A 21401-nucleotide genomic window follows, 5' to 3' on the forward strand; every position below is an offset into this window, starting at 1 on the left:
AGAGCACTTGCGCCTCCTGATCGTATACCTTCCTAGACACAGATGCATCTTCTAACATGTTAATATAGAAAAACATAATACATATCTGCAGATCAGTGTTTAAGTAAAAACTTACTCAAGAAAACTCAAATGTCACACATTTTGAGACCTGGCATGCACTTAGTTCAGGAAGGACACATTTGTATAAAGTTACCTCAAAGTAGCATGAACCCATCGTATCCATCCGTAATGTACCAGGTGAGCAACATGGAGGCCGTGGTGCAGATGAAGCTGCACTCGACGTGACCATTAAAAAGTCAAACAGACGCCTTTAACTGAAGACACTGGCTCGCTGCCCTTACTGTATTTGTTTTCATTCTGGAGCTCCGACCAATCACAATGTGGACTGGGCGGGGCCTAGCCCGCCTCCATGTTGGCCACGCCTCTATGTTCAAGGAACACCGCTCCATACATACACTGTTGTTAGCGACGTAGCTTCTACGGCCAATTCCTTTTTTTTTACATTTACACCGGCTGCCACCTTTCAGAACTTCACTTTTTTTCTACCACGGACAGGCGAATGCGCGGTTAGCGGCTCCCCGGTCGGCTCCCGGTTCACTGGTGGGTCAAATCGTTGCTGGCGGCGGGTCCTGCGAGGTAAGTTAAACCAGCGCTAGCTCGCTAGCCTCCGAGATGCCCTGCACTGATGGGGGTTGGTTGTTGTGCTAACGGAGCTTTTCACTTAGCTCCCATATAACCTTGCCGAATGGACCGCGACGCGATTGTGCACCCGCTGCTTACCCTGTGATTACAGCATTTAATTTAATTTATTTTTACTATATTTCCGAATAAAAAATTTAAATAACGTGGGATTACAGTCAGTTACGTTAAACTAGCCTAGCTTAGCTAAGAGCGGCGAACGTGAATTAGCTAACATGCTAACGCCGAGCAGACCTGACATCATGCATTGTATTCATTCATGTTTAAGTTTCTTCTTCATGTCTGATCTCGCTACCCTTTAAAAAAAGAGGCACACGTTAATGTTGCTGAAGTCGTTTGTCTGACAACCAAACACCCGTTTTTACGGTCCAATTTCGCGCACAACTTGAGCGTCAATGCGACGTTATCTAGCTAGCTGGTCTTTCCTGCTAGCTAAAATAACCGTGTGACTCTCATTTAACTGAACGTGCAGCGGGAGTCCGGACGTCGTGAGCCGGCCAGGCGACCGTGTTGTCGCGCTGTCAGCTGCCACAAAGCGCGGCTGTTTCCCCCCCCGGTTTAACGGCAACACGTTCAGCTCATCTGAGTTTAATTATTTATTTTATTCTATTTAAGTCCTTTTCTCTGAGGACAAACTGTCAAACCGCTTATTTTTGTGTTGCTAACTAGCTTATAATTTGTAGACAGTTGAGCTTTTCTTGCCGGTATAACTTATCTTCGCTAAGCGAGAACGACGAGGGCCATCAGGCTCGAGAGCCAGCGGTCAGAAATCATCCGAGAACGGTGTGTTCAAGCTCGGTTTGAGGGTGAGAAGAGGAGGAGGGGGGGGGAGACACACAGGGAGCGAAAGACAGAGGGGGAGGGGATGACAGAGAGCGCCTGTAAAACTGTTAGGAGCTAAACGTTAGCCTCTTTTTTTCCCTCGTCGAAATAAATTCCGCCATTTTTTTCTCTCTCTCTTTAATTATATAAACTGTCGCATTTTGCTTAGCGTCTCGCTCGAAGAAGCTGGATGTGCGACAGACGGCGAGCAGAGGATCGTTCGCTCAGACAACCGTGTTTTCCGGCACAGCGAGGCTCAACGTCTGCCCTCCGCCGCCGCACGACTGCAGTGACGTTTGGTTTAGGGAGCGTCAATAAATTACTTTTCTCTACGTGAACGTGTTGGGGCCACACGTGCCTGTTTTTAAATTGTTTATATTTATGTCTAAATACAAATGATTATGATATATACTCTTTATTATTCTGCAGGAATTATAATAAATAAACTATTTTTATGATTAGTCTTAATCTTTGTGTTCATACATAACAAATAATACATAATATGTGTAATAAGAAGTAAGTGTGACACCCCTTTTTAAAAAATGTATTTTTATTTATGTGTGTGTGTGCGCGCGTGTACACACACATACACAGATGGAAATGGTAAAAACAAGTATATAAAGTATATAAATTATTGACTCAGACACACCTAGGATAGTGACTTTTATTCTGGGCTGGGTCTTACAGTACTGACGAAGTAAAGAAATTGTGGACATTCGGCAAATTATATATCTGTCCAACATTATAAGTAATGATATCAATCTATTTAAATAGTGAAATTGATGCCTGGTAACTTTCTTACGTCTTAGTAGCAGGCAAAAGGAGCTCTTTCCACAAATCCCTGTCACTTGAGGGACGATCCCTAACGAGATGAAACGTGTCTATTAGCTTCCTTGCAGCCTTTTGGTGGACAAAGTTTCTGTCTTTGTTTTGTTTCCCCGATTTTGTTTTTTGGGGTTTTGTTTGTGTTTAGTGCATTTGTTTATGAATGGTAAACTTTATTAAATAGGTATTTCAATCATCAACATGTGTTTCCAAGTGGTTATATCGATTAAAAAAAATAAAGGTTCAATTTAAGGTTACTCAACTTGAAAATATCACTTCAGTGGTTGCAGCGTTTATTCCTTAGGTGGACTGAGACTGAACATTCTACACCAATCACATGTTTTCCATCTTCACCTCAAGACGGATTCACAAGAGATGTCCCACGATATAATATTATTACAATATTGTGATACATTGAGTATTGCGATACATTGAGTATTGTGATATGTTGCGATTATTACTGATTATTACCTTTTTTCAACCGCAAATTGTCTCCAAAGGAAAACTGTCAATCTATTTTCATCTAATAAGATAAAGTTCATCCCACTTCAATTTTTTTTATTGCAGAAAATGGGACAAGCTGACCAACATTGTCATAAATGTTTACCTGACAAACTGAACTGTTTGTATTACAGTCTGCATAGTTGCGTCATTCGAGCTGGACACGCTGGATAGGGGGTGGGGCTTATCGCTGTAGTTTATCTCTGTGCAAAGAGTTTTCATTTCTGCCATCCACCATAAAAAACAACCACTATTTTTGCTTTATAATTGTTGTGGAAATTCCAAAGATGTCGGAGCATGAAACGCCGTCATGTCTGGGTTCATAGTATTATCCGTGGGAATTTCATCGCCATGTTAACTGGCGACCTTCGGCCGCCTGTTAATTCGTAACACCGGCCACTTCCAGTGCTACGAAAGTACCCGTAGCTAGTTTGATTTATTCTTTTTCAAACGTCTTTGACCAGCGCCGTGTCGCCAATGTTGTCCTGTGCGCCGTGCAACAGCGGCGCAAGCAGCGGCGCAAGCAGCGGCGCAAGCAGCGGCGCAAGCAGCGGCGCAAGCAGCGGCGCAAGCCGCGGCGCTGTTACGTGTGACAGGAAGTCCAGACGTTTGATTTACATGTGGACGGCACATTTTTAATATCTTTTTCTGAAGCCTCCCTCAATTGATTACATAAAAGGTTGATACTTGGCTTCCGTGTATCGATACAATATCGTCACGCAAACTTTTGCGATACTGCATCGTTTTTTTTTCCCTAGTGTCCCAGAGCCTCAGGATAATGCCTTCCACTTCAGTTCATTGCGGTGACGTTTTTAGTTTAAAAAAAATAGTTGCTTGCATAGTTTGCGATGCATCCTAAACAAACACATATTTTGCATCACAGCTTAGGAGACAGTGGTGTAGTATTCCTGCAAAATGCATAAATAACTTGAATTATTTTTACAGAATGCTTTAAATATGTTTTTGTTTACAGACGAATTAAAACCAAACATCCTGTTCACCGTCCATCTGTCTTTGTCCACTTTAGCCCCTTTGAGTATGCGTATACAATGAAGAGGCGCGTGGAGGATCAGGAACCGATATTTGCACCCCAGCAACAGCAACCACGTCGCCCGCCAGTTCAAGGCATTGCAGACGGCTTCCAGCACCGGGCCCTTGCCCCGGCCCCTTCTGTGATAGAGGCAGCGGCAGAAAACATGCAGCCGTCCACCGGCATCCAGTATTCCCTTCCCCAAGGCTACCAGGTATGACGGTGCAGATGTATTCGGCTTGTACAACAACCTCCAGGGCCAGAGATGCCGTTGTGTATGTTATAAACCATTGGGTCTCGGATCAACTTCCCTGCGTGAGGACAACGCTTCATTACTCATCGCTGAAATAACCACCGTTGCTGTTCGGTACATTTTGTGGAAGTCCCGGATATATCTGTGTTGATAACATCATCCGGCAAAACTGTCTAGCGAGCTTCACGTTGGCTGGTTAATTTCAGCTCTGTGAACCCAAAATAAACAATTTTATTGTGATTTGAATTGCAATAATTAAAAAAAGACGCTAAAATAACTAACCCTGCAAGTCAACAAGCAAACAACTTATCAAATGCTTGTTTTCGGAATGGAGTTTGACTGGACACTCAAAATAACATCTAATAGACGTAAATACGCTAGCGTTGTTATTGTTTGTGCCATAGAAAGTATATTATTTATACACAGTTTTTGCCTGTTTCTGTACTAATATATGAGGGATTGGACAGGTACGTCCCTCCAGTTCTGACTCGACGATGACGTGAGGAGAATCTCACTGCTTTTAAAGCGTCGTGCGAATTTGGCGGAAAACTTTATGATCTTCGAGGTTCATGGATCCTAACATTCCCGTAATTTCTCCCTTTTGAAAAAAAGGTGCCCACAATGCCACAGAGCACAAGTGGTCACGGACACAACAACGCCGCCCCTCATGTTGTTCCTCACGCACACACCCTGGCAGTGCAGTCCCAGGGCCCTGCGGTGGTCCAAGGTCATGTTCATCCACCTGCACCCATGACTTCAACTCAAGGACAGCAGTTTCAGCGACTGAAGGTACTTTGTGTGTGTGTTGACATATGCCAATAAAATAAACCAGTTACACATAGGACAATAGTTCAGTTCACATTATAGTACAGAGCTTAAACATTGAGCTGATGGGATTATTTTTTTCAACATTTCTGATTCCAAGTTGATTTGTATTCTGCATTCAGTGGTGGTTGTTCATTTTTTGCTGTTGTAGGTTGAAGATGCGTTGTCCTATCTGGATCAAGTGAAGCTGCAATTTGGGAATCAGCCACAAGTTTATAATGACTTCCTTGATATTATGAAAGAGTTCAAATCTCAGAGGTGAGTTCTAATTTGTATCGCCATTTTTCTTCAAATCTTTAAAATATATTTCATTCCGTTCCCAAAACACTGAACATTTACACGACCGCGTGTTTATATTCATACAGAGAAGCCGTCCTACACGGTCCCAGAGAGTCAGCCGCTAAATCTTTTTTTTTACAATTATCACATTTTAACAGCACGTTTATATTTGATCCGGCACAGGGTTTTTTCTATCCTTTACAGTTCTGTAGAAACACACATATCACATAACTTTGTGTATTTGTTGTAAAACATCTCACATGGTGCCAATTAAATCTGGGCATTCAGGTAAGCTTTGACACACACACACACACACACACACACACACACACACACACACACACGTTGGAGGGATAAGATTATTCCCACAGGCAGTTCAAATTGCCATTATTAAAAGCGACAATGTGAAGTAGGGCTGCAACTAACGATCATTTAAAAAAAAAAATTGATTAATCGGATTAAACAAATAAATCATTTTAAAGCATTAATTTGCGACCTTTTATTACAAAAACAGAACTGACAGTGCAAATTCACAGTGCATAATTCTTAACAATAAAGAAATTATACAAAAAAAAGAAATACAACTCAGAAAACTTAACAGAATTTGTTTGAACGTCAGAACTTGTTCTGTACACTCACAGACGCACAGACGCACAGACACACACACTCACAGACATGCATGCACAGACACACTCACAGAGATGCACACTCACAAACTCACAGATGTACAAGCATGCACACTCACAGACACACACTCACAGACATGCACACTCACAGAATAAAAATATACCAAATCTAAACTGCTCCTTCAATACATGTTGGCCATGTGCTGTAAAGCAAGTTAGACATTATGATGTTATAGACCTTTGGTTTGAGGACAATTTTGTGTTCTTGAGTTTTTTAATTGATTACTGCTGGTTTATACTGTATATCTCTAATGTACACATAGTACACCTAAACAGTAGATGGATATTAATTACTGTTGCTCTACACTTCTGGTTCGATGCCGCACTGTAATCTGTTTTCATATTACTTCTGTGTGCGATGACAATTAAGTTTAATCTAATTATTTCTTTTTGTAACCTGCAGAAACCAACATCTGTTGCAATAATTAAAATACTAAACCGCTGTCACTCCTTCTGTCACTACAGCATTGACACTCCTGGAGTCATCAACCGCGTCTCCCAGCTCTTCAAGGGCCACCCGGACCTCATTATGGGGTTTAACACTTTCCTGCCACCCGGATATAAGATTGAGGTTCAGACCAACGATCTAGTCAACGTGACCACGCCCGGTCAGATCCACTACATCACCCCTCATGGTATCTCGGTTCAGAACATCCCTTTAAGTGGAGTGTCCAGCCAGCCGGTGAGCCACAGCCAGCAACAGAGTCTGCCGCAGGCCGGCTTGCCGCACACTGCCGCCGCCACCAACAACACAACCTCCACCGCCAGCCCACCAACTCCTACCCAACCTGCTCCAAACAAAACCAGCAAGGTAGAGGACATGCTTCTATATTGATCTGCTGAATCGTTGACTTGATCTCACAGAATTTTTCATTAAAGTATTTGCAGACCAGAACAACATTGAAATAGGCTTAAAGACTACTAACAGCTTTCTACCACTATAATAAATATTGTTTTTGGTTTATGATCGTTTGCACCACACTGAATCTTAACTAGATGACTGTAATGACTGTACACTTGTGCTCCTGTCTGTCAACCCATTAAGCCGATTCAGTCTCCGGCCCACACGCCCACCAGCCAGCCCAACCCATCCATCCCGTCCTACGCCTCTCCGCGCTCCCCCTCGGCCCAGTCCCACACTCCTGTAAGCAGCACGCCGTCCGGTGGGCCGCCTCTCCAGAACAACCAGCCCGTGGAGTTCAACCACGCTATAAATTATGTCAACAAGATCAAGAACCGCTTCCAGGGTCAGCCCGACATCTACAAAGCCTTCCTGGAAATCCTCCACACTTACCAGGTGAGAAAATACCACATGTGGCATATACAGGTTGTTTGGATTCTATCGATAATCTAATCAGTCCTTTTTGTATTTTGTGTGAAATAAAAAGAAAATCAATTCGGGAAATAATAGATGTTGCTTTATTATTCATATAAATCAACATCTATTAGCCCAAAAAATACTCTTTCTTGAGCAGCAAGACAAAAAGTTTCAAAATATTTGCAGTAAATTCCCTCAAACAAGAATCAGCAAAGTGACTAGCTTTAATTTATGTATTAGATGGATAATTGGATACACACTTTATTCATCCAAAGTGTTTAATATATACAATACAATAGCAGAGCAAGTCTATTCTTTTCATTATTGGTCTATTCTTCTGCTAAACTCTGTACAGCATCGCTAACGTTACCTGCGGTGGACAAACGGTAGAAAACAGCATTTCTGCAGGTTGATGTTCTGCTGCCGTCTCTTCGCTTACTTTTAAGGGACTTATTGAGTTTGTGACGAGATTTCTCGGCATTTAGCCACACTTTTGAATCTTTTCTCAGCTGTAGGAAATTTCAGTTAAGGAGATCTCACTCTGTAACTTCTAAAGTACTGTTAACTCCGGACAAAATCCATTGATTCACTTATTTTAGAGCCTGTTCCCTGTTTCAAACTGAGTTTTGGGCGGCCTCCCTTGCAGGTACCCAGCCTAAGTGTGTTTTGGTAGAGAAAAGAAAATGTGATACACAAAGTAATAGTTCCTGGACCTTCTTGCTGTGATGCATCTTCCAGAAGGAACAACGAAACGCTAAAGAGGCAGCAGGCAACTACATCCCATCACTGACCGAGCAGGAGGTCTACACTCAGGTGGCAAGACTCTTCAAGAACCAGGAGGACCTGCTGTCGGAGTTCGGACAGTTCCTGCCAGACGCAAACAGCACAATGGTGAGTTGATGTGAACACAACTCTCATTTTCTCATAGACTTCTATACAATCAGACTTATTTTTACAACAAGAGTCGCCCCCTAGTGGTCAGGAGAGAGAATGCACTTGAGTCTTGGCTTCGATTTCATCACCAGTGGTTTTGCTAATTTCTAAGTAATCTTATTTACACCGATTTTCTTTGACTTCTTCTGTTTTGCTGGTGAGATTATGATAATAGTGTAATCCTCTCCTCAGTTGCTGGGCAAGACGACACCAGACAGGGCCGAGTCGGTGCGCAATGATCATGGCGGCACCGTGAAGAGGCCTTTACTGAACAGCAAACAGAGACTGAGCCAGAACGGCCTGCCAATCAGGAGACCTCCTGGAGTGGGAGCCCCACCTGTCAAGGTACACGCCTCTCTTCTTTTATAATCAGCTTTTTCTTTCTATCTTTCTTTCTGCTATATTTTAGATGCCAGACATGTCACATTAACGAGGGTTGGCTAGATATGAGAACACCCAAACTACAGTTTCTAAAATGAGCAAAATGTTGAATCAACATTAGGATTTTAGTTACATTAGAAGTTTTATTAGACCATATTTAGTATGTGTTGAATCCATCTATACCTTAGAATGAAAATATTTTCATCTATCCATTTTTTTTTTTTGATAAGTGATCATACGATAATAATTGGATCGTGTCCCTGTACATTTACAGAAAAAGCCCAAAATATTGGGGAAGGATCACAGCATGCCTGAAGTCGGCAAACACAGCACCAGCACTGAAACCATGTTTTTCGAGAAGGTCAGTATTGTTTATTTAAAGTCCTGCAAAGACGAGATGATGACACACACATAATAATGAAGTCGCTGGAAGGTTAAAAAGTAAGGCTGGGCAAGTTAACGCGTTAACGCAGCGTTAACTCAGCAATCGTTTCACGGAGTTAATTATTTGTTCATCTGTTGACCGGATTTTTTTTTTTTGCATTGGGGGTGGCTTATTGCTGCCGCACACAAGTGCTGCACTTTAAATCTCTTTAAATCACACTTTTCCAGGTGAAGAAGGCCCTGCGGAGCTCCGAGGCATACGACAACTTCCTGCGATGTCTTCACATCTTCAACCAGGAAGTGATCTCTCGTGCCGAGCTGGTCCAGTTGGTCATCCCGTTTCTTGGGTGAGTTTAAAGGCGCACACAGTCCACCATGTTCTTGTTGAGCCTGTCAGATTTGATTTTAAATATCCATAAAATGGATTTTATTTCAGATTTAATAAGATTAGAGTAGAGAGGAGCCGGCTGATCAGTCTCCGATACAGCCGATTCTGTCAAATTTACACACATTTGCTTCACAGTGGTTCACGACACACAAGCACACACACTTGCCGTCTTCCTCGCTAGATTAAGCAACTTTTCAGTCCCCTGAGTGACAGTATTTTAAACTGTTTTATTTAGACTGTTCGGGGGTAAAAAGTGGATGAAAATTAATCTTGCGTTAATTTGCCCAGCGCTTGTGTGTGTGTGTGTGTGTGTACATATATATATATATATATATATATATATATATATATATATATATATATATATATATATATATATAAAGATTTATAAACTATATATGTATGTTAACTTGCTGTTGCTCCTGAGTGCCTTTTTATATTGTTCTGATAACATTACTTTAAAATAAAAGCGTGCACTACACTAGTTTTTACTTCATTATTGAATTTGCCGCACAATGCGATTTATCGCAATTAATAGCAGAAAAATCATGCGATTAATCATTTAATTTTTTTCTACTTTGCCCAGCCCTAATTCAGACCCTTTGCTGTGACACTCGTATGTCCATTTCGTCTGATCTTCCTTGAGATTGGTCTACTTCTTCATTGGAGTCCAGCTGTGTTTAATTAAACTGATTGAACTTTATTAGGAAAGGCACACACCTGTTTATATAAGACCTTATGGCTCACAGTGCATGTCAGAGCAAATGAAAATCATGAGGTCCAAGGAACTACCCAAGGAGCTCAGAGACAGAATTGTGGCAAGGCACAGATCTAGCCAAGGTTACAAAAGAATTTCTGCAACACTTAAGGTTCCTAAGAGCATAGTGGCGTCCATACTCCTTAAATGGAAGAAGTTTGGGACGACCAGAACTCTTCCTAGATCTGGTCATCCAGCCAAACTAAGCAATCGTGGGAGAAGAGCTTTGGTAAGAGAGATAAAGAAGAACCCAAAATTCACTGTGGCTGAGCTCCAGAAATGCAGCATGAATATGGGAGAAAGTTCCACAAAGTCAACTATCACTGCAGCCCTCCACCAGTCGGGGCTTTATGTCAGAGTGGCCCAAGAGTGTCCCTCTCCTCAGTGCAAGACATATAAAAGCCTGCATAGATTTGCCAAACAATTAACGAAGGACTCCCAGACTGAGAAATAATATTCTCTGGTCTGGTCAGACCAAGCTTGAACTTTTTGGTGTTGATTCTAAGCGGTATGTATGAAGAAAAGATCCCAAAATCCTAGTGTGAAAAACTTGTTGCATCATTCCCCCAAAAAAAACAACAACTCATGGCTGTACTAGCTCAAAAGGGTGCTTCTACTTAATACTGAGCAAAGGGTCTGAATACTTATGACCATGTGATATTTCAGTTTTGTGTGTGTAAAAATATTATATTGCAGTTTATTTACATATCATTGAATATAATACACACACCGTTAGATACTGAATCATAAATAGTTTTGTGTTAATGTATATATACTTAAATACAAACTTTAAATTGAATTTCCCTTGAAAGAAAAGTTACAAAGGTTGTCAATTATTGTTCTTGGATACGAAGGAAAAGCTCCACAAATGTTTAAAATTGTTGGAACTTAAGTTATCGAGAGATAAATTATTGTGCAGCAGTTGCAATACAAAGTAGGATGTCTTAAAAATATAAACAATAAAAAAGTGGGGGAAACCGTGTACATGGAATTCTTCAATCACTGAAAAATATCCTCTACAGACGTCTTGTCGCACAGTAACTGTCTCGCACTATTTTCTTTCTTTCACACGTGTTGTTTACGATTGACAGGAAATTCCCAGAGCTTTTTACGTGGTTTAAAAACTTCCTGGGCTACCGGGAGTCGAGTCACGGAGAGTCGAGCCACGCGGAGAGTTTACCCAAGGAGCGCGCAACGGAGGGCATCGCCATGGAGATTGACTACGCTTCCTGCAAGCGGCTGGGCTCCAGTTACCGAGCGCTGCCCAAAAGCTACCAGCAGCCCAAGTGCACGGGACGGACGCCGCTGTGCCGGGAGGTGAGTCGCCAAAGACATGTTTATTCTCTTCTGATGGGACTACTGGGTACACTGGTAGAACCATACGTGAGCTTGGACTTCAGGAGGAGTTGTGCTCAGTTGGTGCTTGTAAAGGAGTCTATATTAAAAATTTAAAAAAAGACAATGGGGTGGTACAAGTCATCTAATCTGTGTAGCAGAGGCCTTTAGTCGATAACAAATGATAATAATTTGGCAATTCTACAACGGATTGCAAACTTTTTAGGATACATTATTTGGTAAATCACTTTATTTAACATTTACATAAATTCAAAAAAATGTCCTATACAAGTAAATTAACGTTTTTTTTCCTAAATAGTCAAAATGATTCAAAGCTTTTTGAATGACAAAAAAAGCAGCAATTTCTCACTTTTAGGAAAAGAAGTCACTCTTCCTTCTTTCCTTTTACACCTGATCATTTGTTACCGCTTAGCAAAAAAGGTGATGATGAACTTAATAATTGTTTGATTAAGTGTTTCATTAGGTGAAAAAAGTCACTCTTCTGTTTACATTATGTTACATGACAGTGTGTTCTCTAATTTGGTTTTCTGCATACAAAACATTTTTAAGTAATTGATTGATTAGTATTATGATTGGCACCTGAAACCTTCATGCTTGGATTTTTACGACTTATTTTCCTGCTCTTTGTGATGATTGTGCCTGACATAAAGTCAAATAAAAGCCTTGCAGATGACATTCTTTACTTTTTTAAAAACGGACGTTTGAGCTAAACTGACTGTGCTCCTGCAGGTTCTGAATGACACGTGGGTGTCGTTTCCATCGTGGTCTGAGGATTCGACATTTGTGAGCTCCAAGAAGACTCAATACGAGGAGCATATTTACCGATGTGAGGACGAACGCTTTGAGGTGAGGAAGTCAAAGGATTACAGAAAAAAATCTTTAAATTATTATTATTTTTTAAATGGAATGGAACCACATTTGCAAAAAATTTCGCTGCGATTGTTCCATTTCAGCTGGACGTCGTGTTGGAAGCCAACCTCGCCACAATACGAGCGCTGGAGGCGGTGCAGCGGAGGATTTCCCGCATGCCGGCGGAGGAGCAGCTACGGTTCAAGCTGGACAACACCATGGGCGGCTCCTCAGAGGTGATTCACCGCAAAGCCATCCAGAGGATATACGGGGACAAGGCCCACGACATCATCGACGGTCTCAAAAAGAACCCAGCTGTGTCGGTTCCCATCGTGCTGAAAAGGTTAATAGTCTCGTTTTTTTTTCAATAATATTATTTATCTGGTTGAGCCTTAATGACTGTTTTGAACCTAAAACATATTTTTCCTTTTTTCTGTCCGTGCTTCAGATTAAAAATGAAAGAGGAGGAGTGGAGAGAAGCCCAGCGAGGCTTCAACAAAATCTGGCGGGAGCAGAATGAAAAGTATTACCTGAAGTCACTAGACCACCAAGGCATCAACTTCAAGCAGAATGATACCAAAGTGTTGCGTTCAAAGACCTTACTCAATGAAATTGAGATGCTGTATGATGACGTAAGTAAACAAGAAGAAATTGTGATGATGGCTTTTCCTTTATTTCATGCAGAAAATGTAGCTTAAAGTCTTTTACAAAAATAAGTCAATACAAAGCCAAAATTAAAGTAGTAGAAAGAGAAGAACTGCCTGAATAAATATGTCTTCAGTTATTCTTTAAAACTGTCGACATGACTGAGTGTTCCTGAGTAGGAGCTAAAAGCAGTTTCCCCGCTCGTTAAAATACCGGAGGACCCAAGTGCTCTTGCCGGTTAATAAGAAGATTAAAAAGTCTCCAATGAAGGAAAGCGGACAAATCCATGAATTGTGGCACAGAAATTCTAAAATATAATGTGAGCAGCTAAAGTTTGTATTTATATACTAATTTAAAAAAATAAGCTAATTGCCTCCCCGAAAGCGCATACCGCTTTACTGCTACTGTTTTTACCTTCACAATAAAAGTCCTGGAGTCGATTGAAAACTGTCTCGCGGTCATCGCAGCATCTTCTCCGATTTGTTATTTGTAAGTTTTTAAGATTGTCACTTATCCATTGTTTCATTGAGGCCAAACAGGAAGCCACAGAGGTAAAGTTGTGTGTCCTCTGCACAGCTGTTGATTTTTTTCTTTTCTTTTTTAACTTATTGCCTTCCACAACATCATATTTTAATTTATTTTTAAAACGGTAAGTGGCACATCTGTCTAATAAGAGGAATACAAAGTAGCACTTAAATGGCACTTTTGTAGTTTTTTCTTCTTTTTTTTTTTTTTAAGAAATTGTACTTTCTTGATTCTTGTTGTTCTGAGTTTGTACTCATGATTGAATGCACTTATTGTATGTAAGTTGCTTCGGATAAAAGCGTCAGCGAAATGCTTCTCATCTGTGTCCTGCAGCGCCAGGAGCGAGCGTCAGAGGACGCCGCCACGCCGCTGCCAAGCGGCCCACACATGACCCAGACCTACGACGACAGCCAAATCCTGGAGGACGCCGCCGCCCTCATCATCCACCACGTCAAGAGACAGGTGGGGATCCAGAAAGAAGACAAGTACAAGATCAAGCAGATCATCCACCACTTCATCCCAGACATGCTGTTCGCACGGCGGGGCGAGCTCTCTGACGTCGAGGAGGAGGAAGACGAGGAGGAGGATGAAGAAGACATGGACCCGGACGGCCCCAAGAAGCATAATGGCCTTCCGGGCGGCAGCCCGTCAAAGTCCAAGCTCCTCTTCGGCAACACGGCGGCTCAGAAGCTGCGGGGCACTGACGATGCCTACAACATGTTCTTCGTCAACAACTACTGGTACATCTTCCTTCGTCTTCACCACATCCTCTGCTCTCGCTTGCTGCGGATCTATGGCCAAGCTGAGAAGCAGATCGAGGAGGACGCCCGGGAGAAGGAGTGGGAGAGAGAGGTGTTGGGCCTCAAAAGGGAGAAGAGTGAAAATCCAGCAATCCAACTCAAGATGAAGGAGCCGAGTGAGTGAGAACCAGACATGGTTTAATTTGTGTTTGAATGTTCCATACGTTGTAATTTCATCACATTAACTACGTTCTGCCTGCAGTGGATGTTGATGTCGAGGACTATTACTCGGTGTTTCTGGAGATGGTGCGTAATTTGTTGGACGGAAACATGGAGCCGACTCAGTACGAGGACTCTCTGAGGGAAATGTTCACCATCCATGCCTACATCGCCTTCACCATGGACAAGCTCATCCAGAGCATCGTCCGGCAGGTCAGCGCACTCCAGATTATACCGTCATGGTTTATTCACGTAGCACGGGAATAGTCTGAATTTGTCTTGAACTACATGGTAAATGGACCTGTACATGTAGCGCTTGACTTGAGTTTGACTCTTATGTTCACCAAACGTTGCAGATTCATTCCTAAATATATCTTGAAGGTTTGTAGCTTTGTTTATACAACTTTCTATTGCTAAAACATGGAGAAAAAAATGCTCCTTTTTTGACAGTATTTTCAAAGAGGGATCCGAAATTCCTGTTTTAACCTTGGACTCTGACATGTCAACAAAATGAAATACGACTATTAAACCTGGCTTTATTTAATGTTGTAAAAAATATAATAATAGTAATACTTGATTTGCATATTCAAACAAAACATTTTAGAACTATCTTAATGGAAGTAACACAAGGTAAATGTTTATTAAGTAACCGAGGCAAGGCAAATTTATTTGTTTCGCACATTTCAACAACAAGGTAATTCAAAGTGCTTCACAGAAAACCATTAAAAGCAGATTTTAAAACGGTTAAGAAAACATTAAATCAGTCAGATATCTGGTTAGATTTTGTTGTTTCCCCTTTTTTTATTTTTTACTATTAATATTTATAACCTATATATTTGCTTCTGTTCAACCTGTTGCTCTTCAAAGCTCCAGCACCTCGTCACTGATGACGTGTGTTCGCGGGTCACGGACATGTACCTGAGCGAAGGTGCTAACAAGGCCACAGGCGGCTCGCTGTCCACGCAGACGTCCCGGGCCCCGGCAGAGGGCGCCTACCAGCACAAAGTGGAGCAGCTGATGTCGGACGAAAACTGCTTCAAGGTACGAGCGGCCCAGAGAGTCGGGTCCGAAGGCCTCCCATCAGCGTAAAAAAACACTTTTGTTTAAAAACACAACAACTTGTTCCTTTCTTGTTTAGTTGATGTTCATAAAGAGCCGAGGAGCCGTCAGTCTGGCCATGGAGCTGCTGGACACGGAGGAGGAGAACTCTGACGAGCCGGCGGACGCCGAGGTACGAGCCGTTCTCTGTTCAAGTGCAGTTCATGTAGAGAGGAAGCCATGAAGGTTCTGTTGAGGGCGGAGTCAATGCTGCTGGTCAACTGTTTTGGGGTTATATCGTTGCGTGTTCCTAATAATTTGTCCTCACAAGATTGACATCTTTGTAAAACCGACTAATCAGTAATCGTGATGCAGCGCATATTTAAGTCGTTTAGATGGATAGATTGATTATTTCCTTCCTAGTTCCTGTATGGTGGTGTCTCTAACAATCTGTATAAGACTTTATAGTAAATCCCCTCTGGCCAAATCAATCACTCAACTCCGTTATCAGCGGTGACCACTGTATGAGAGTATAGCGGCGTCCATGAGCGGCATCCAGCGTCCTCTGCTGAGGTGGACGTTCCTCAGACAGTCGCTGAATTTAATGCTCTGGATCCCGTATGTTGAACCTTTTTTTTGTCCTTAACAAGAATCTTGCCCACGACGTGTGTTGTCATTGTGTCGCTTTTTTTTTATGATAAACTTGACTGAAATCAACCGGTCTGAAAGTCAGAAATAATTGTACTAAATTACATGATAACACGTCATCACAACGTAATTATGTATTATATTCTAACTTACCTTCAACCAGTACTCATTCTCACTGAGCAGAGCCTGAACGCACCATCCTATAACTGAGCGCAACCTTTGTTTAACAATGTAACAGTTTTAGAGATCGGCGACTTGAAAAGCCAGACTGCTATGCGATGACCACCGTTCAGCTTCAGTCGGAGGTCTAAAGGTCCGTCTGCTTGCTTATGTTGAGGTTTTTCTTCTCTTCTGCTTATCGTCCTCCAGAGGTGGTCCGTCTACGTGGGCAGATACCTAAACTCAGACTCTGCGTCCCCGGAGCTGCGCGAGCACCTGTCCCAGAAGCCCGTGTTCCTCCCCAGGTGAGGCCCCTCCCACCCGCCCCCAAGCCATGTGTCCCTCTTGTCTGCATACTTTCTGTCCCCGAGGCTCCACTGTCGACCAGCCAAACCAGCTGCCAAATACAAACTCATGTTTCAGAGATAGAGAACAGCGGCACTTCTGCACAAGCCCGACTTAGGAAGCTCTTTCTAACCGCGACACTTTTGGGCTTAAGAACTGCCCCCTTTTCTTTTTTGTTCTTCTCACGGTAGCGGACAAACAACGAGGGTTTGACGAGGTTTATTTACAAAAAAAAAACGAGCGATTCCACTGCTACAGTGACGCACTTAAAGACGCCTCAATGCCCAAACTGTTTGTAAAGAATCTCATTGGCTGTGAACGTTTTCAGTTTCTGACATCTGCCTCACACGGAAGATTGCACTTTACATGGCCATCTTTTTAAAAAAAAAAAAAAAAAGAGAGAGAGAAGAAAAATAATAATGGAATTTATTTATTCATTGATTCAGTTCCTTTTTAACAGGGAATTTTATTTATTAATAGCAAAGGTTTTTTAAAAAGAAAAATGGCTTTGGCTTGATTGTGGGTTTTTTGGATTACCAGCCTAGCAGACAGCGGCTAGAAGGAGTTATTTGGTTTAGATTTATTCCTATTGTATCGAATTGAAATGCTGATTTTCATTGTGTAATATAAGAACAAAAGTCATTGAATGCACAAAGTAAAAACAAATGGGTTCAACCTTCTTTTTTTTCATTTTTCTACGATGTCTTTGACCTGAGTTTGAGAGACTGAAGCAGTTGTGTTGGATTGAGAGACTTTGTTCAGAGAGGACAGTGACGTGGTTTCCTTTTCTACCTTATCATGCCCTTTTGTTTGTGATTGTATCCAGATCGAAGGTCCTGTATTTGACTGTAAATGTTCAAATGTCCATTTGTTCCAAGTCTGTTATACTCAGTGTTACGTTTGTAATGATTTTGGGTGGAAAAACCGTGCGCTCCCGTTGCAACTTTTTTGTTGTGGGTGAGGGGTTTTATTTTCCACTGTTTGACAGAAATTAGTGCTCAATAAGTTTTTAAAAACTCTGGTCAAGCACATTATCTGCAACACTTGTACAGAGGAGTAGGGTTTGTAAATAAAATGATTGTCTAAATTGTATGTTCATGTTGGCGTGTTTCTTTCCGATGAGTGTTGCACAGAGAGTCTGTTTCATTTTCGTTCCTTTGAGATGGATTCCTCATTACCATAAACATTTCTTTAAAATATTGCTCCAAATTTTATCTTTTTTTTTTTAACCCATTGCATAAATCTGGTGCTATGATTTATCAGTGGGTCACCCACATCTTTTTTATTTATTTTTCATCAAATCTATGAGAGATCAGCAGCACAAGCGTCTTCAATGTCAGCAAAACAAAACGAAACCAAAAAAAGAAACTCCAGCAGTTTCTTTTCCAGTTGTGTTGGGTCTTCATCTCATGATCATAACACTCTGTACGTTGTTTGGTGAAAGTATGTGCACGTCAAAGTATTTCTCGGCTCATATTTTTCTCCTATCAGGCAGGAAGTCATTTGTTCTTCCTGTTTCTAACAGTTTTAAATCGGCCTCACTGTCTTTTATGTGGAGCCCCGAATGCAAAACAATATGTTTGAGTCCCCGCTCACCTGTACCCTCAGTGGTAAGTACACATTTAAAACTTTCATTCAGGTGGGGTGAGTCGTCGCATTTTATTGATTCCCTGCACAAAAAAGAAATTAAGAAAATCATGATCAACTTCCAATTTAAATTTAAAAAAAGAAATCATTGTTTGCTGAGTATCTTTTAGAAACTATGTGAGATGTTACGACTGCTGCCTCTGCTGCTCTTATAGATCCACTTTTCCCTCCAATGATTTGAATCCCAAATCTAATTCAGTCTCTCGGTGAGTTACAATGCATGGGTTTAAAAAAAAAAAAAATACTTGTTTAAAGGGGCAGTCCTCTCAAATGTTTTACTACCGCTCTCAAATTTGTGTCTTGTGCCTGACCACTTTTTTTAAAGTCACACTGTGCAAAGTGTCGACTACGAATTTTTGCCAAGTTAATTAAAGTGTGTGTGTGTGTGTGTGTGTGTGTGTGTGCGTGCGTGCGTGCGCACGCAGTATTTATTTATTTATTATTATTTTGCGTTACTCACATCTGACGGTTTGTGTTCGGCTTTCAGGAATCTGAGGCGGATCCGGAGGTGCCAGAGAGGGTGGGAGCGCCTGCAGCAGGAGAGGATGAACAAGGCGCCCTCGGAAAAGGCGCCGGACGCCAACGGCGAGCTGAAGATGGAGTGCATGTTCAAGCTCAACTCCTACAAGATGGTGTACGTCTGCAAGTCGGAGGACTACATGTACCGGCACACGGCGCTCACGCGGGCTCATCAGGTGAGAACAGGAAATAGACGGCGTTTACAAGCTCAGTGGTTTGATCCCCAGTCTCTCCATGAGTAACTTCATGTATAGTTGTAGTCGGCTTTCATTCCATGGTTATCGACCGCCCTCGAGTGAATATTAAAGAGCCATCGCATTTAATAAAAAATAAAAAAAAAGGGCTGAACAATTTAAATAAACAATATCATAAGCACTATGATTTGCGATTATTACAGTTAATCATAATTATTCACTCTTTATCCTTGTCTCCATTGAAAAACATTACAATTGTGATTTTTTTTTTTTTTTGATTATTCTGTCGCACCACAGTATGATTAAAATAGTATTTTTGGTGCACTTTTAAAATAATATTCCTTCTGCATGTGGGCAAGTTGAGTTTAAAACATAGATTTAGTTGTGCATCACACAATTCTAAAGACATATTACCTTCAGAAGTATTCTCCTTTTTGAAGCAGAGAAGCAGAATCGTCATGATTTGAGTGAAAGAGCTTCTCAGAAACTGGTTCCTCGGTTGCTGATCAGTGTGCTTCTGGTTCTGGTTTTGTTTCCCAGTCACAGCAGCGGGTCAACACACGCCTGCACAGGCGCTTCCACGCCTGGCTGGACGCCTGGGCCGCAGAGCACGTGACACCCGACATGTCCGCCGACAGCCGCAAGTGGCTGATGGGAGAAAGACGAGAGGGCCTGTTGCCCTGCAGCACCACCTGCAGCCAGGAGGTCCTCCATTACATCCACGTGAACAAGTACCGGGTGAAGTACAGAACACTGTAGACTCTTTCACGAGTCCAGGAGCAACTGTTCCTCCAGACAACGAACCGCCGGATTACGACTTTGCGCGCAAAGTAGCTTCAGAATCTCTCTGACCTGCAAATGGAGTCGGATGCTGAGACGCAGGAACTCGCGCTGCAATTTCCTGCAACGCATGTGAAGTAGAAGTTGAGCAGGCGTTGTTGCTGTGTCACGATTTTTAAAAAGCCCGTCCCGGAAATCCCAATATTATACCACATGTCTATTTTTTATTTTTACATGAGATGTTTTTTGTTTTTTTTTGGAGAACCACAACATAATTTTACAGGAAATACGAGCATCCTCTGTTTTGGTTTCCGTGTAAACTTGTATAGCTTGCGATGTGTTTTCTTTGTTTGTCGTGGTTCATTACCGGTGGTAAAGGTGCAGCGAGGCACAATAATATATTCTCTGGCGACCGCCGTGTCGATGCTCGGCAGCAGTACGATGCCAGCAGTGTATATTGTGTACAATAATTTATGACCGCCATCAAAAAAACTTCTGTGTAAATATGTTGTTTATACCTAGATCTTTGCGCTTTCCTTTTTTCTTTTTTTTTGGATGTCATTGATTCAACACACGCACACACATTGAGTATCAGTCTTTAGCTCAAGGTCGCTAAGAAAACACTTTTTTTTACCAAAGGTGTTTTTAGACTTTGTGTTTTAACTTGTCGTCTTTAATGTCTTTGTTTAGAAAAACGTCCCAGTTTTCTGCGTTTCTGCGTATTTCTTCCTTCAGTCTTTGGCGTTGTGTATCTGGTTGTTTTAAGATGATTGAATGTAGCTGAACCGTAGCGTCTTTTTTCAGTTCAGTATGTGTCCGTTTTTCAAAGTACTTAACAGTACTTTTTCCTCGTATTTAAACTTTACCAAATGGTGAGAATCTGATGGACAGGTTCCCGCAACATGTCTCCGATAAACACGTTTTATGTTCAGACTGACTGCTGTATGTAAGGTCTCTCTTTGAACGTCAGGCAGGATGGTTAAGGATCAACAAGACAAGTGAGCAATAATACTTCCTTTTTAGAAGGGAGGGAAGTAAACAAAGGATTTTTATTCTCTTTTTCTCATCTGCAGTTTGTTTAACACGACTGGAATCGCCTCCCCGTAGTTATTGTGGCTAAATGCTGTAAAAAGTGTTTCACTGGCAGAAAGCCAGCGACTTTTTTACTCAATCTTCACCGAACCGAGCAAGACGCAAGCAAACGCACCAAAGGTTCACTACGGAGACCCGGCCCGGCGACAATGTCATCCTCCAATGAACGGGCAACGCTGACATAACCAGCTACAGACAATCTTGGAACAGTTTGTTTATTTTTATATTTACTGTGTTTTTAATGAGGAACGCCACAGGAAGTCCCCGGGGAGATAATTGGATATAAAGACATCGTTTGTACCTCGTATTAATGTCTCTTCTTTTGACTTTTATGATGTTGTACATGAGTGTTAGTCTGATGTTTGGCATTAAACTATCCTTTTTGACTTTCTGTGATTGTGTTTGTATGATATTGGCCACTTCTTTTTTTTTAAACAGCCGACACACTGACCAGGAAAGTCATCATCGGGCAATCTTTAGTGTGCAGACTAATGCTGCTTCCATCAAAAGAGTGTGAATTCAATAAAACACAAAGACATCATAATCTGATAATAATCTCACAAA

General features: G+C 41.7%; 1 protein-coding gene across 1 annotated transcript; it reads left to right on the top strand.

Moving 5' to 3' along the window:
- The first annotated feature begins 437 nt into the window (after nucleotides 1-437).
- LOC137786009 (paired amphipathic helix protein Sin3a-like) lies at nucleotides 438-21228 on the top strand. The gene is made up of 21 exons (XM_068577599.1): nucleotides 438-636; nucleotides 3875-4091; nucleotides 4743-4919; nucleotides 5107-5213; nucleotides 6386-6731; nucleotides 6966-7217; nucleotides 7977-8129; nucleotides 8364-8516; nucleotides 8827-8913; nucleotides 9165-9283; nucleotides 11173-11398; nucleotides 12167-12283; nucleotides 12391-12629; nucleotides 12735-12918; nucleotides 13790-14372; nucleotides 14459-14628; nucleotides 15283-15456; nucleotides 15554-15646; nucleotides 16471-16565; nucleotides 18740-18947; nucleotides 19506-21228. Exons 2-21 carry the CDS (start codon nucleotides 3897-3899, stop codon nucleotides 19722-19724), a joined length of 3897 nt encoding a protein of 1298 aa, XP_068433700.1. The 5' UTR covers nucleotides 438-636; nucleotides 3875-3896; the 3' UTR covers nucleotides 19725-21228.
- The last annotated feature ends 173 nt before the right edge of the window (nucleotides 21229-21401 follow it).

This window comes from Clinocottus analis, unplaced genomic scaffold, assembly GCF_023055335.1.
Source record: "Clinocottus analis isolate CAN_PGR_092001 unplaced genomic scaffold, fCliAna1.0.p SCAF_1, whole genome shotgun sequence".
NCBI lineage: Eukaryota > Metazoa > Chordata > Actinopteri > Perciformes > Cottidae > Clinocottus > Clinocottus analis.

Coding starts and splice junctions, on each gene's coding strand:
- LOC137786009 (XM_068577599.1), top strand. CDS start 3,897: ATGAAGAGGCGCGTGGAGGATCAGGAACCGATATTTGCACCCCAGCAA. Junction 4,920..5,106: donor AGCAGTTTCAGCGACTGAAG/GTACTTTGTGTG, acceptor TTGCTGTTGTAG/GTTGAAGATGCGTTGTCCTA. Junction 12,284..12,390: donor GTGAGGACGAACGCTTTGAG/GTGAGGAAGTCA, acceptor GTTCCATTTCAG/CTGGACGTCGTGTTGGAAGC.